The 15,704-nt window shown below is 42.6% G+C and overlaps 1 protein-coding gene across 12 annotated transcripts in view; it reads left to right on the top strand.

Annotated features, from left to right (window-relative positions):
• The window catches only part of MAK (male germ cell associated kinase), a 73,757-nt gene that overhangs the window by 51,846 nt on the left and 6,207 nt on the right, over nt 1–15,704 (top strand). For 6 of the 12 annotated variants that reach the window (XM_054557187.2, XM_054557180.2, XM_024248055.3 and 3 more), the window contains exons 11-12: nt 1,534–1,682; nt 10,656–10,787. In XM_054557187.2, coding sequence (XP_054413162.2) covers nt 1,534–1,682; nt 10,656–10,787 — 281 coding nt within the window. Of the gene's footprint in view, nt 1–1,533; nt 1,683–2,980; nt 3,526–10,655; nt 10,788–12,967; nt 13,043–15,704 lie in introns of those variants that run through there. The other 6 variants (XM_054557189.2, XM_063725332.1, XM_063725333.1 and 3 more) reach the window with 3 other exon arrangements.

Below are 15,704 nucleotides of genomic sequence, written 5' to 3'. Positions count from 1 at the left end.
ATGCCCAGCTAATTTTTGTATTTTTAATAGAGACATGGTTTCACCATGTTGGCCAGGCTGGTCTCAAACTCCTGACCTCAGGTGATCCACCCGCCTTGGCCTCTCAAAGTGCTAGAATTACAGGTGTGAGCCACTGCACCCGGCCTGGTTGTCCTCTTAAAAGTGAACAAAAAGCAAGATATTTATATTTACATTTATACTTGTATTTATATTCAGTAGATGTTTACTAAATACCTAGTTGGAATTAAGCCTCTCCTCAACTCATCAAATATATAGCAACGGAAATAAGACCTCCAGAGGACTATAACACATGACAAGTGTGTGTATTTAGTGCCACTAGTGACAGCTGCAAGGAGCTCTGGGAGTTCTGTCTATGGGCAGAGATCCCTCTGATGAGGAGAGAAAAGTCTTTTTAGAGTGAGTAGTTTTGGGAATGGGTAGAATTTCAGTTAGTGATATAACAGCAGTGGGCTCAGGGGAAGGGAAAGTTGCCAGAAATGGCGGGACTATTCCCACTGAAGCAGACGCACCTGTGCCTAGAACTGCCCCCAAGCAGGTGGCCAGCAGTTCAAAGGGCCACCCAAGTGAGTGTCCATTTCCAAGGGAGCCGACTCGGTGAGTAGGGTTTGGTAGCATGAATTTCTAGGTGGAAACCATGGATGCTTGGAGTTAACAAGTGATGGAAATTGGGCAGTATATTCAGGCCCCAGCAAAGAAGGAGCCCAGTCGGAGGGTGGTGGGGAGAAGGGTGGTGGGGAGAAGGTTGGTCGTGGAGGGCTCATTACAGCACACAGAGGGATGGGCAGCAAAACAAAGCAATGGCTGCCTCACACACTGCTGCCTGGTCAAACAGGCCTCAGGGACAGGCCTCGGGAATGAGACAGAACTAAGCCTCGAAGCAGAAAGTCCTCAGTCCCTACACAGAAACAGGACTGTGGGAGTTAGGGACCAACGGGCAGAGAGTCAGTCTTAATACTAACACCACCAAACAGCTAGCTAGGTGCTTAGCCACTGCACAAGTCTGTTCTGGCTACTGAGACACAGGCATGTCTCCACACATACCTATTTTCTGTGCCTGACACTAGGGTGACCGGAAATTGTATATGGGAGTTTTTCTAGCACTTCTTTCCCCACTTCAGTTTTTTAGGCCATCCAAACCATGCCCCAAACAACCTCATTGATTGTAAATTATTTTAGTCAACAGGTGAAGATGGCTGTTCTTTCCCTCTCAACACACCAGTTTCCCACGTTATGAATCCAGCTGCAGCAGTTGCAGGACAGATAGAAACATGTTACACACAAGTAAATTGCTGCTCAGTTATAAAGCTTCCTGTCACATACTGTCTGGTATCAGAAATGAGTCTGTGCACAACCCAATATCTACGCGGGTGGAGGGGAAGTTGTCATTTAGCCAAAAGACTGATGGAAACCATTTAAGTGAGGTCAGATTGACTGGCTTAGGAGGATGTGCAGAGGGTGGGTGAGATCTTCTCGTTGTTCGTGCTGTAATGCTACCTTGCATTGGCTTTCAAGGCTTCCAGAGCCAGTACCCTCAGGCTCCAACCACTCGACAGGGGAAAACAAGAGCTTACCTGCTGTTATTTCCCTAAAATCTGATTCCGAATTGTCAACTGCTCCAACCTCTAAACAGTACTACTTGAAACAATCAAGATATCTTCCAGGTAAGTAGAGCAAAGAAAATGTTTGCTGCTAACTAGAGTATAGATAGGTCAGGTTCAAGTGTCTTGGAATCTCCGAAGAAAGGGCAGCAGTGAAGTAAAAAATCTAATCACAGAGCTCTTTGGTAGCTCAGTCTGTCGCCAAGGACTTTTCTGGACCTCCTGTTTCTACCACTAGCAGAATTCTGCTCAAGAAATGCTTAGGAGCAAAAATCAAGATGATGAATATGCTTCCAGAAAACACCAACCCCCACCCCACACCAAAGCTATGCATTCAGTAAATCCTGAATTTTATTAAACCAATTCTGTGTCCCCATTACTTTTTATAAAATGTAGATTTTCAAATACTCTTTCCTAAATGATCTGGTGTACATTTTTTTGTTTTTGTTTTTGTTTTGTTTTGTTTTTGAGAGAGACTCTCGCTCTGTCGCCCAGGCTGGAGTGCAGTGGCGTGATCTCAGCTCACTGCAACCTCCACCTCCCAGGTTTAAGCAATTCTCCTTGCCTCAGCCTCCCGAGTAGCTGGGACTACAGGTGCCAGCCACCACGGCTGGCTAATTTTTGCATTTTTAGTAGAGATGGTGTTTCACCATGTTAGCCAGGATGGTCTCGATCTCCTGACCTTGTGATCCACCCGCCTTGGCCTCCCAAAGTGCTGAGATTACAGGCGTGAGCCACTGTGCCCAGCCAATCTGGTGTACACTTTTAAAAGATTCTGCCTGCTCGGAAGAGCATGCTGGGAACTCAAGAGAGGCAAGGACACTGGTTAAGAGGCCACTGCTTATGTCCAGATGGGATGGGGTAATGTAAATGGCTGGTTCCAGAGTGGAAGTGGCAGAGGTACAAGTGGGCAAAATCTAGACATGTTTTGGTAGTGGAACCAATAGGACTTGTGGGTAGATTGGTGGAAAGAATTAGTGGCAGCATCTGAGGTTTTGACTTGGGAACTGGGTGAACGGTGGTGACTTTAGGTGAGAAAGGAAAGATTAGAAGAGGAGAAGATTGTGGAGGTAGAGAATGGAGAGCTGAGTGCGGGAAGCCTGTTATACATCTGAACTGATCCATCTAATGGGCGCTTGGGTGTATGAATCTGGAGCTTGGGAGAAAGATCTGGACAGACAGTGGGGAGTTTATCATGTGCCTGCAAATAGCATTTTCTCCTCTAAATCCAAATAAAAAGGAAATGTTTCCATTCAATTTAATCTAAAAGATAATCCATTTTTAAATCATCGTGTATCTACGCAGATACATCTTTAATCCAGTGAGGGAGAAGATGATCTTTTTCTTTTGTGTTTTTGTAGGTATGGTCATTTATAACTTTCTAAACACGAGTGGGCCACTGTGTTTATCTGAGGAAGATTTGCTTTCACATCTAAGCCTCCTGAAGCAAGACACAGTCTCCATTTCCCAGAAGCTTGTTTGGGAAGATGGGGCACGGTAAACAAGAGAAAAGGTTGAGACTGGATTGCCAGCAAAAGATGGATCTGTAACACACTTCCCTGTGTACCTTTTAGGCAAACATAGAAATTTCAGCTCTAAGAATCCAGCTGGGGCTGGGCACAGTGGCTCACACCTGTAATCCCAGCACTTTGGGAGGCCGAGGCAGGCGGATCACCTGAGTTCAGGAGTTTGAGACCAGCCTGACCAACATGGTGAAACCCCGTCTCTACTAAAAATACAAAAATTAGCCGGACGTGGTGGTGGGCACCTGTAATCCCAGCTACTCGGGAGGCTGAGGCAGGAGAATTGCTTGAACCTGGGAGGCAGAGGTTGCAGTGAGCCGAGATGGCGCCGCTGCACTCCAGCATGGGCGACAGAGCAAGACTGTGTCCAAAAAAAAAAAGAATCCAGTTGGGACCCTCTCTTGCTGTTAGTAATTGGGGAAAAGAAAAAAAATGAAACCAAGTAGAGGGTTTAGAAATGAATGGGATAGAAAACAGAAGGTATAGTGGGTGTATAGGTTTAGCCACAGGTGTTGAATAAGTTGATATAAACTTACAGGGGGTGAATTGAGGCTTTAGGACTGCAGTCCTGTGCTGATTTGTAAGGAGGAAGACAAGTATTTGAGAGGTTGAAGAAACTGGCATGAAGCCATCAAGAACAGAGCAAAAACTTTATAACCCTGGGTATTTGGAGATCTAAATAGGTTAAATAGTTTTGTTGTGTGTGTGTGTGTGTGTGTGTGTGTGTGAGACAGAGTTTCGCTCTTGTTGCCCAGGCTGGAGTGTAGTGGCGCGATCTTGGCTCACTGCAACCTCATCCTCCTGGGTTGAAGCGATTCTCCTGCCTCAGCCTCCCAAGTAGCTAGAATTACAGGCGCTCACCACCACATCCGGCTAATTTTTATATTTTTTAGTAGAGACAGGGTTTCACCATATTGGCCAGGCTGGTCTTGAACTCCTGACCTCAGGTGATCCACCCACCTTGCTCCCAAAGTGGTGGGATTACAGGCGTGAACCACAACACCCAGCCCTATAATATTTTTTGTCGTTGTTGATGTAAGCACGTTTTTAGGCTCTATGGCACCAGAGTGAGACATGGGAAGTGGGCCTGAAAAAACCTGGGTCTTGTTTGTGTATGTCTGGATAGAGAAACAGATGAAAAAATGTATACGTATCTTATTGGTAGCATATGCCAAATGAATTTACAAGTATCTTATTAAAATAGTTAATGAGGCCAGGCACAGTGGCTCATGCCTGTAATCCCAGCACTTTGGGAGGCTGGGGCAGGCAGATCACTTGAAGTCAGGAGTTCGAGACCAGCCTGTCCAACATGGCAAAACCCCCTCTCTACTAAAAATACAGTAATTAGCTGGGCGTGGTGTCAGGTGCCTGTAATCCCAGCTACTCAGGAGGGTGAGGCAGGAGAATCACTTGAACCCAGGAGGCAGAGGTTGCAGTGAGCCAAGATTGTGACATTGCACTCCAGCCTGGGTGACAGAGTGAGACTCTCTCTCAAAAAAAAAAAAAAAAAAAAAAAAAAATCTACTTTTGACCTTAAAGTCTGTATTCTTTCTTCCTCATGAGGTCAAATTTTCCTGACTATAGTTTCACCTACAGTTTGAAAACTGTTCTATTTGTGACATTATGCTTTGATTCTTGAAAGTGAGAGAAAATAAGTTATTCTAACATTTTTGTATAGGAAGTTGTCGTATCATGACACAGAATGAGAAATCTGCCCATATTTCTTGACAATCAGACTGTAAACATGGCAGGCCTCATTTCGGCTGCTTCATCTTAGATGGCTATGAAGAGGAGCTTAGAAATGGAATGAAGCATTTCAGCAGTGCTCTGAGCAGGTTTGCGTGTAGAGGAGCAGGATCCCTTACAGAGGAGGAACTGGTAACACAGGAGGTGAAGGAGGATGAGTGAGGGACTGAAGACCTTAGGAAGGTGGGAGAGGAGTTGGGATCAAGACCAGGGTTGGGGCACACTTTTGAAAGCAGCAGAAATCCTTGTTATTGTAATCTTTAGATACCTGTGTGTAAATTTTGGTGTTGAAATCGTGAGAGAGAGAGAGAAAAAATAAAGAAATTCTGAGAGAGTTTTAATCTGACTGCAAAAGCAAGGATGGAAGAAAGTTTCCAAAACATAGGTTCATGAAAGATAGTTTTCACTGTGTGTTTTTTTTTTAAATTGGTACATTTTGCCGGGTGCTGTCGCCTATAATCCTGGCACTTTGGGAGGCCAAGACGGGTGGATCACGAGATCAAGAGATTGAGACCATCCTGGCCAACATGGTGAAATTCCGTCTCTACTAAAAATACAAAAATTAGCTGGGCGTAGTGGTGCATGCCTGCAATCCCAGCTACTCAGGAGGCTGAGGCAGGAGAATTGCTTGAACCCTGGAGGCGGAGGTTGCAGTGAGCTGAGATCGCCCCACTGCACTCCAGCCTGGCAACAGAACAAGACTCTGTCTCAAAAAAAAAAAACAAAAAAAAAACCCAGTACATTTCACTGTCTGAAATATTGCAAATCAGTATCTTCTGACTTACAGAAGTGAGTGGTAGGAAAGACTACTGCAAACTTTTGTCAAAGGATACTTATCCTTTGAGCCAAAGCACCCTGTTTTCATAGTTCTGCTTCCTAATGTGGTTTTCAAAAATTTATTTCAGGGTATCTGAGACCTGTTTGATCATTTCCTTTTTAACTAGAAATCTAACAAAGTCTGCAAATTACTTGGGATCAGAAGTATGGCTATAATTGAGATTTAAAAAGTAAACTCAATTACAAAGAATTGTTTGGAATGTAAACTTGAGCCTTACTGTCACCTATTGGCATTTATGGTTTTGAAGATGACCCCTCTGGAGCTGGATGAAATTTAAAACTAGAATCAGGCTCAGTTCAGTCACCTGGACAGACATTTATTGAGCACCTATTGTGAACCAGCAACTATGCAGAGGATAGAAACCTGAATAAGAAGCAATCTTTGGCCGGGTGCGGTGGCTCATGCCTGTAATCCCAGCACTTTGGGAGGCCAAAGCCGGTGGATCACCTGAGGTCAGGAATTCGAGACCAGTCTGGCCAACATAATGAAACCCATCTCTACTAAAAATACAAAAAAATTAGCCAGGCATGGTGGCAGGTGCCAGTAATCCCAGCTACACAGGAGGCTGAGGCAGGAGAATCACTTGAATCCAGAAGGCAGAGGTTGCAGTGAGCCAAGATCGTGCCATTGCACTCCAGCCTGGGCAACAAGAGCGAAACTCTGTCTCAAAAAATAAAAAAAATTAAAAAAAGAGGCAATCCGTGACATTTATTTATGATCCATAGTTATTTTTGTAATTCAGTATCTTCAGGAATAAAAAATACTAATATCTCTTGGGGCCCCCTCTTTACCCTAAAGCCAAGTATAAAAGGTCTTATTAAGCATCAACTTTTAGGATTATGGGAGCTCTAGAAATGTACTGTATAATTGCAGGGCAGCATGACATTATACTACAAGGATTGGCAAATCTGTGACACTGGCCTTCAGGGAAAGAGACGCAAGAGTCATAGTTACTGACCTGCTACTACTAACCAGCTGTGTACTTGGAGCAAGATTCTGTTTTCTGTAACTTACAATGGGACTGCACCATCTGTCAGCTCACTCTGTAAGCCTTAGGTACTTTAATTATCACAAGATAGTTGCAAATACAGTATGCAATGGAAATGCTAATCTCTCAGCAGTGCCCTCTGGTCTCACCACCTGCTCCTAGAGCCAGGACTCTGGGCATGAATCGATGCCACCACTGCTGGCCAGAAGAACAGCTCACTCCATAGCACTTCTTTTTTTTTTTTTTTTTTTTTGAGATGAAGTGTTGCTCTGTTGCCCAGGCTGGAGTGCAGTGGTACCATCTCGGCTCACTGCAACCTCCACCTCCTGGGTTCAGGTGATTCTCCTGCCTCAGACTCCCAAGTAGCTGGGACTACAGGCACACGCCACCATGCCTAGCTAATTTTTGTATTTTTAGTAGAGATGGGTTTTCACCATGTTGGCCAGGCTGATCACAAGCTCCTGACCTCAAGTGATCTGCCCCCCTCAGCCTCCCAAAGTGCTGGGATTATAGGCATGAGCCACCGCATCTGGCCTCCATAGCACTTATGAAACTGATCTGTGGATCCTTCTCTCTTCACATTCATTATTCACCATCTTTCCTTCCACCCTGTTTATTCAAAATCCTGTGTCATTTCTACATTAGTCTCTGCTACAGCTTTTTCACTCTTAACTTGGCACACAAAATCCTATGTGGCCTGCTCCTCCTCCCTCTCCACACTCATTTTATACCACACCGTGTTCTTCTTGCTGCACCCTTACTGGCCATCTCTGAGTTCTTTCCCATCTCAGGTCCTCTGCCCAAACTGTTGCCTCTTCAAGGATCGCACCTCCCCACCCCTTAAAACACATTTATGCCTAGTGTTCCATTATTGGAACGCTAAGCATGTGGCAGTTATATCCTACTGCTCAAGGTCATCGCCAAGGTCTGATTGCAAAATTTCAAAAAATTGCAACCTCAGGCATAAATGGGGGTTAATCATGATTCACATTTTCAGCTTGAAATTGCTTATTTGAAAGAAAGACTGGCTGAGTTGCTTCTGTTATTTGCCCCCTCCACCCCAGATTCTTCTAAATGTTATGCACACTGCTTATTATGTATTTACTTAGTTATAACTAAAACTGTCTCCCTTCTCGTTAGATTCTAAGAGCCAAAGAGTAGAAACTGGTCTATTTTGTTTAGCACTTTTTCTCCGATGCCACGCACTGCCTGGCACTGGTAGGTGCTCAGTAAATATTTGCTAACTTTTTTATGTCCTTTAGGCAAGTGATTATCATCATATAATGATATCTATCATTATAATATCAAATTATATTAATTTATGCTTCTTCCTAACAGCGTTTGGTGTGTAGGAGGTACCCAGTGAAAACTTATAAACAAATAAATAACAAAATTCTAGGATATATCTATTTCCAACAAAATTGGAATCTTTATCTTAAATAGACCTTGAGGCCAGGCGTGGTGGCCCACACCTGTAATCCCAGCACTTTGGGAGGCTGAGGTGGGCAGATCACCTGAGGTCGGGAGTTCGAGACCAGCCTGACCAACATGGAGAAACCCCATCTCTACTAAAAATACAAAATTAGCTGGGCGTGATGGCACATGCCTGTAATCCCAGCTACTCAGGAGGCTGAGGCAAGAGAATTACTTGAACCTGGGAGGCGGAGGTTTTGTTGAGCTGAGATCGTGCCATTGCACTCCAGCCTGGGCAACAATAGCAAAACTCTGTCTCAAAAAAAAAAAAAAAAAAGACCTTGAATTAAACTAGTTATCTTCAATAAGTTACTTACCTTTTACTTTAAAATACTTACTTTAAAAAAAAAAAAAGCGTATTTAGGAACATCACCAAGGCCAACTGGATTAACAACATCATTTAAATATTCAGAACTTATTCTTTGTTGAACCATAGTTATGAGAACTGTGTTCACACAGATTTTTAATGTTTTACCTCTACCTTGCACTTCCTTTTTGGGTAAAGTTTTTTTTGTTTTGTTTTGTTTTTTGTGACAGAGCCTTGCTCAGTAGACCAGGCTGGATGCAGTGGCACAATCTCAGCTCATTGCAACTTCTACCTCTTGGGTTCAAGTGATTCTCGTGCCTCAGCCTCCCAAGTAGCTGGAATTATAGGCAGGAACCACCACACCCAGCTAATTTTTTTTGTATTCTTTTAGTGGAGATGGGGTCTCGCCATGTTGGCCAGGCTGGTCTCGAACTCCTGACCTCGGGTGATCCACCTCCCTCAGCCTCCCAAAGTGCTGAGATTACAGGCATGAGCCACCATGCCTGGCCTAAAGATGTTTTTAATACGAGTAATTGTCACCAAGTGCATCTTTATGGTCAGGTAGTTGCCTTGTTTTTTTTTTTTTTTTGAGACGGAGTCTCACTCTGTTGTCTAGGCTAGAGTGCAGTGGTGCGATCTCGGCTCACCACAACCTCTGCCTCCCGGGTTCAAGCGATTCTCCTGCCTCATGCCCAGCTAATTTTTGTGTTTTTAGTAGAGATGGGGTTTCACTATGTTGGCCAAGCTGGTCTCAAACTCCTGACCTCATGATCCACCCGCCTTGGCCTCCCAAAGTGCTGGGATTACAGGCATGAGCCACCGCGCCCGGCTGGTAGTTGCCTATTATAGTTCGATTTGTAGGTGTTTTATTAGGGAAGTTGTATCCTATAAAGAAAGGGAAATTACTTGCCTAATGAAGTGTTTCCTTAGAGAACTGATAATGGGTAACTTTTGAGGCTCAGTATCTCTGGTTTCAAAATAAGGGATACTATTATATATGTCATAAATATGAAACCTTTCTAAGGAATTCAGCTTGTGAAAAGCAAAAGCTCAACTGCCTGGAGACAGTTCTGACTTCCTAAATCAGTGGAGTCCTCAGTGATGATTTCTACACTCGATAAAGAAAATTCTCCGTGAATGACCTAAAGGCATAGACTGCGCAAGTTCACTCTAATTTAATTATCAGTGAAAAGAAAACAAGCTCAAGAAGTTTTCAAGTCTCTTAAGAACAGGTTGAAACAACTCCCTGTGACCACTAGTATCACGGCCCAAGGCTGAATGGACATTTCACAGATTTCAGAAAATCATAAGTAATTTAAACTGTCCTTTCTCCAAGTACATTTCAAATGCCTTCTTTCTGGCGCACAGGGGATAAACTGTTTCCATTTTACTGTATCTCATATACAAATAAGTGTTTCAGGTGGAGCTTCATACCTCTGAACTTCAAAGGTTTTCCTGAGTTCTTAGCCATGTGTCTGTTTTCCCTGCTACACCAAGGGTTGGGCCAAGAATATACGCTCAAAACAAGTGACATGAAAATGTCATGTTGGGTCAGGTGTGGTGGCTCACACCTGTAATCTCAGCACTTTGGGAGGCCAAGGTGAACGGATCACTTGAGGCCAGGAGTTTGAGACCAGCCTGGCCAACATGGTGAAATCCCCTCTCTACTAAAAATACAAAAATTAGCCAAGCATGGTGGTGGGTGCCTGTAATCCCAGCTACTCGGGAGGCTGAGACACAAGAATCACTTGAACCTGGGAGGTGGAGGCTGCAGTGAGCTGAGATCACACCACGGCACTCCAACCTGGACGACAGAGAGAAACCCTGTCTCAAAAAAATAAAAAAAGTGTTGTTGAAGAAAAAATTTTGTGCCACCTCAATTTTTACAAGACCCTTAGCAAGAACATCAAATGTTATTATTATATTATAGAAAATATCTTCTGCCTATAAAGTACACTGTCAGCATTCCTGGTGGTTGTGCTAAGGGCTTGGGATCATGTTAGGGTTCATCAGAAAGCAAGTATCTGCTACATTTTCACCTAGATTTATTTCCATTCTCCTGTCCAAGGTATCTCTAGTCTTTGTTTGAATGTATTACATAAGTTTCCTTTAAGTTTATGATCTGCTCTAACCTTTGAAGTGGCTGCTTTGTTCTTCTCAGGTGTGAATCCCAAGAACGTGTCCTTGATAGCCAGTGGAAAGGAAATAAACCCCCACACTTGGAGCAACCAGTTATTCCCCAAGTCACTGGGACCCGTCGGGGCAGAACTTGCTTTCAAAAGGAGCAATGCAGGTAACGCAAGAATACAAAATGTACATGTACGGGGTTTTCCTTTATAGAGGTCTACTTTTAAATATATTGCAGTGCTCTTCCAACCAAGATACATGTGCACTTGGGAGATACACAGAGGTTTTCCACCACACTCTGCTTATGGGTAGCCCTGCTCTGCTGGAGCAGTCATGGAGTTGTAACACTGCCTCTTCAATAAAACTGTTTGTAGCTGGATGAGCATGGTGGTTCACGCCTGTAATCCCAGCATTTTGGGAGGCGGAGAGGGGCAGGTCCCTTGAGTCTAGGAGTTCGAGATCAACCTGGCCAACATGGCGGAACTGTGCCTCTATATTAAAAAGTACAATAATAAAAAAAAGGTTTTCCCACTAATTCTTGAGTACAGCTAGTTTTAAGGGAATTCTCAGCCTCCATCGGCGTCTTTCCTGAAATGGGTCTGCCCTAGCAAGGAGTTTCTATTCTGAAAAGAAGACTTCTCACTGGCTACCGTGGTGTGTTTTCTTTTTCCCCAAAATGTAAAAATATCTGGGGTGCCAATGAAATGGAAATTCTGATATGTTGATGTCACTGCTGAGAAAGTAACATCTTTTTTAAAGTCAGGGAGTCTTAACAGTTCTCAGCATTTAGAAAATTGAAGGAGGACCTACTTGAATTGTTAGCTGACAGGTAATTTAAAAAGTTTTTTTAATTTTTTTTATGAGATCAGTATATGAATTTTGGTCTATAATTTTGAAGAGTGTTTGAAGAATACCGTGGCAAAGCTATCACAAAACACCTTTTGTTCCCAACTATCTATTTGTATTAGCAAGATTTCTTAGTGCTTCTGTCTCCAAAAAGGAAGAAAAAAGAAAAGAGAGAGAAAATAGCCCTGATGCTGTGATTCCAGCAATAAATATTCATTTGTTGATACATGAACTACTTGAAAATAGCCCCACCTTTCTCATTAAGAGATGCGTTTGCAAAAAACTTAATTTTCGTGTTTAGTAATCAAAATATATAATATTCAACTTTTTTGATTAATTATATACAATGAATCATTGTAATCATAACTAACTTTGTACAGTATGTCAATATCCTTATGGTTACAAGAAATTTTTAAAAAGTTTTAATTTACACATATTTTAGAGTGACCAATTCTAGACTTTTAAGCCTAAGATTACATTTGGATAAAATTTGGAAGCTGAGATATAAATAAAAATATCATTTTAAGGGAAAAAAGAATTAATGTGAAATGTCCAAGTGTCAAAAAGGAACTTGTTCATGTATTTTTATGTCAGTATTGGAGAGCATAAAACACTAATAGTTTTGGCCGGGCGCAGTGGCCCACTCCTGTAATCCCAGCACTTTGGGAGGCCAAGGTGGGCGAATCATGAGGTGTGGAGTTCGAGACCAGCCTGACCAACATGGTGAAACCCCGTCTCTACTAAAAATACAAAAAAAAAAAAAAAAATCCAGGCATGGTGGCATGCGCCTATAAGCCCAGCTGCTCAGGAGACTGAGGCAGGAGAATCGCTTGAACCCAGGAAGTGGAGGTTGCAGTGAGCCAAGATCACGCCACTGCACTCCAGCCTGAGCGACAGAGGGAGATTCTGTCTCAAAAAAAAAAAAAAAAAATTCACTAATAGTTTTATTTTTTAAATGCCTATAGTTACAATATGTCAGAAATAACATCCTTTGCAACTGTTAAACTTATGATTAAAAATTTTAAATATCAACTTAAAAGTGTGTGAAGAGGTAATGTAGGTGATATTGGATAAAAAAACTGACAATTACCATTATAAGTGAGTAGTTTAGTGAGATATTCTGATGTGACATCAATATATTTGGACTTTTTACAAGTTTTCCAGATTCTTTAAACACTCAGTTTATCCATTGAATGTCGCTGTGGTGTCATACACTGCAGCACTGTAATTTACTTATTTTTTTCTTCAGATAATTAAAATTAATATTCACTGAACCAACCAGTTACACAAATTCAATTAAATGACAGTAGAACAACTTTGAGTCTCAAGGGAATATACAGTTGGCATCAAATAAATGTTGTGACAACACATGGGGACATTTTTGAATTTTTAAGGGCTCTTTCTGGGTCTTTTCATTAATCATCTAATCCATTTTTTCTCTGCTTTTCCTATAACATTCTCCTTACTATTATTCTTTCTTTCCATCTGTCTTCTCTTTAGAAGAAAGCATAATTAAACCAATCGAAAAACTATCATGCAATGAAACTTTTCCTGAAAAATTAGAGGACCCACAAGGTAATTTCTGGGTGTCAGATGAATGCAATTTGTTCTTTGAATCTCTTGTCTAATTTTCTTCTCAACATTTGCCCCTAATCCTGACATAAAAGGCCAAGATGATCTGCTATTAGAAGTCAGATCAGGACTAGGATAAAGAAAAGCATTCTGTCTCATCAAGAATATCTTCCTTCAGTAATTGAGATTTTAAGATGAATATGCTCTCAAAAAGTTCTATGCTGGTCTTCTTAAATTAATTATGGAAATTTATAGAGGAAATCAAGCAAATAATTCTAATGAAAAGAATCAAAAGAGTATTTTCTAATTTTGTGATCTATATTCCTGGAATTTTTTTTTCAAAGTTCTGAAACTCATTTCTTAAGCATGAACAACCACTTTTTTAAAAAGATTAGGCCAGGAGCCTTGGCTCACACCTGTAAACCCAGCACTTCAGGAGGCCGAGCTGGGCAGATCATGAGATCAAGAGATCGAGACCATCCTGGCCAAGATCATGAAACCCCTGTCTCTACTAAAAACACAAAAATTAGCCAGGTGTGGTGGCGGGCGCCTGTAATCCCAGCTACTCAGGAGGCTGAGGCAGAAGAATCGCTTGAACCCAGGAGGAGGAGGTTGCAGTGAGCCAAGATTGTGCCACTGCACTCCAGCCTGGCGACAGAGTGAGACTCCATCTCAAATAAATAAATAAATAAAAATTAAAAAAAAAAAAGTTAACTGGGTTAATAGAGATGGTGGATTTCCTAGGGGTTCAGTGTCACTGGTTTCAACAGTGTTAACAACTGGCTCCAATCTGAAAATTCACAGCATACAAGGTACTTCAAATAATAAGCCAAAATAATTTAAGAAGAGTTAATTTTCTGTTCATGTTTTTTCCCTAACAACTTCTTTCTCCAATAAGAAGCATCATAAAAGTATTCAATGCATGAATCCTAGAGTCTGACATATCCCCATTTTGTCACTCACCAGCTTTTGTGGTTTGGGACAAGTTGTTTAAGCCAGCTTTCCCATCCATAAAACGGACGAAATTTCCTTAGGTATTACATAATCCTACCTGGAATTTTGTCACATGCTAAGCATTTAATAAGTGTTTGCTCTGCTGATGAAGATGAGAGCAAGCGACATGACTGAAGCTGCTAGTGAATGCAATCACTGCTTTGAATTTCCTTCCAAAAATTTTTCTGAAGTAAAGAACTGATTACTGTTTCAGAATGAGTTTCTGAGGTGGGAAAAAGGTTAAAGTAGGCAGCTGAACTTACACAAAATTCAGTAGGGTTAAACATGTATAGACTGCGAGCATGTGCTCACTGTATACAATCCTTTAGGGGCTGATAACATAATATTGCGCTTTGACATTTGTTGCTTCAAGAGTAGACATCTGTTGAAGCCTGATATGCCGTGAGAGACAACAGGGACACAGAGCCCAGTGTCGAGACGTGTAAACAGATAACACTGTGGAGAAAACACTCTGTTTACTGAACAGTGCTTTGAAACCAGGAGGGTGATCAGAGCCCCATTTTGCCTTCTAGAGATAAACCTGTCTCCCTTCCTGCAGAGCTAGCTCCACCTATCGCTTCCTATTGTCGTTTGTCTTCAGTCAGCTTCCTGCCAGTGCAGCAGCTCCTGCTACATCTTGACATCCCAGTGGCCAGATCCAGTGCAGGAGCAGTGCTGGTCCTATCCGAGCTCTCTGCCTCATCTCCCATTCCTTTTTTCCACACTCAGTGTGTATTCTCTTGGATTTCCATATCCTGTTCCTCCTACCATCCACCTCTCTACCTGTTCTCTTCCTCTACGGGTTCCTTTTCTCTCCTGTCCCTTAATGCTGGTGTTCCTTGGGGGTCTACTCCAGGTCTCTGCACATTCGCAGTGCCTCTGAGCTGGCTCCTCCAAGCCCACAACTCTGTAACCACCACACTCTGATCATTACCAATCTCCACGCCTGCCCACTTGCCCTCTGCCTGCCACAACTTGAATGTCTTCTGGGTACCATGTCTTTCCCCCAATCCTGATTCTCCTCCTATGTTGCTATTCATGGACAATGCACCCAGTCACCTGAGCTGCAAACTTAGGAGTTTATATTTCCCTCTTTCCCTACCACCTCCACCCCGTGAACCTGCTTAGTTCCCTTCTTCTTCACCCTCTGCCACTGTTGTGGTTCAGACCCTCATCCTCTCTCATTTCAGCTCTTAGCAGCGACTTCCTGGCTGGTCTCTAGACTTTAGATTTTTCCTCATCAGTGCATCCCTGTGCTAACACCAGATTGAGCATTCACCAATAGTGATGATGATGATGGTGATGACGATGGCAATGATGCTAGCTGACATTTAATGCGGACAGATTCTATGCCACATGCTCTGAAGAGTCTCATCAATCCCTACAACAACCCTACGAGAATAGGTCCACTTACAACCATTTTACAGAATGAAGACAGACACAGAGAGCACTTCAGAGATGGGGGCTTCGCAGCGGGAAATACACCCCTATGTGAAGAAGTGGGGTCGTGAGAAAGCCTGGCATGTTCAGGGTGAACTGAACACCCCTGGGCCTTGAGTTCAGACCCCAGCTCAGTCTCTTACTAACTGTGAGAAGTTAGGCAAGTTACTCAACATCGGAGAGCCACGATATGGATCACGATGTTGGATATGGATAATAATGTGATCTAAGC

The sequence above is a fragment of the Pongo abelii genome, chromosome 5, assembly GCF_028885655.2.
Source record: "Pongo abelii isolate AG06213 chromosome 5, NHGRI_mPonAbe1-v2.0_pri, whole genome shotgun sequence".
In the NCBI taxonomy this organism is placed as follows: Eukaryota; Metazoa; Chordata; class Mammalia; order Primates; family Hominidae; genus Pongo; species Pongo abelii.
This window is presented reverse-complemented; position numbering and strand designations above follow the sequence as displayed.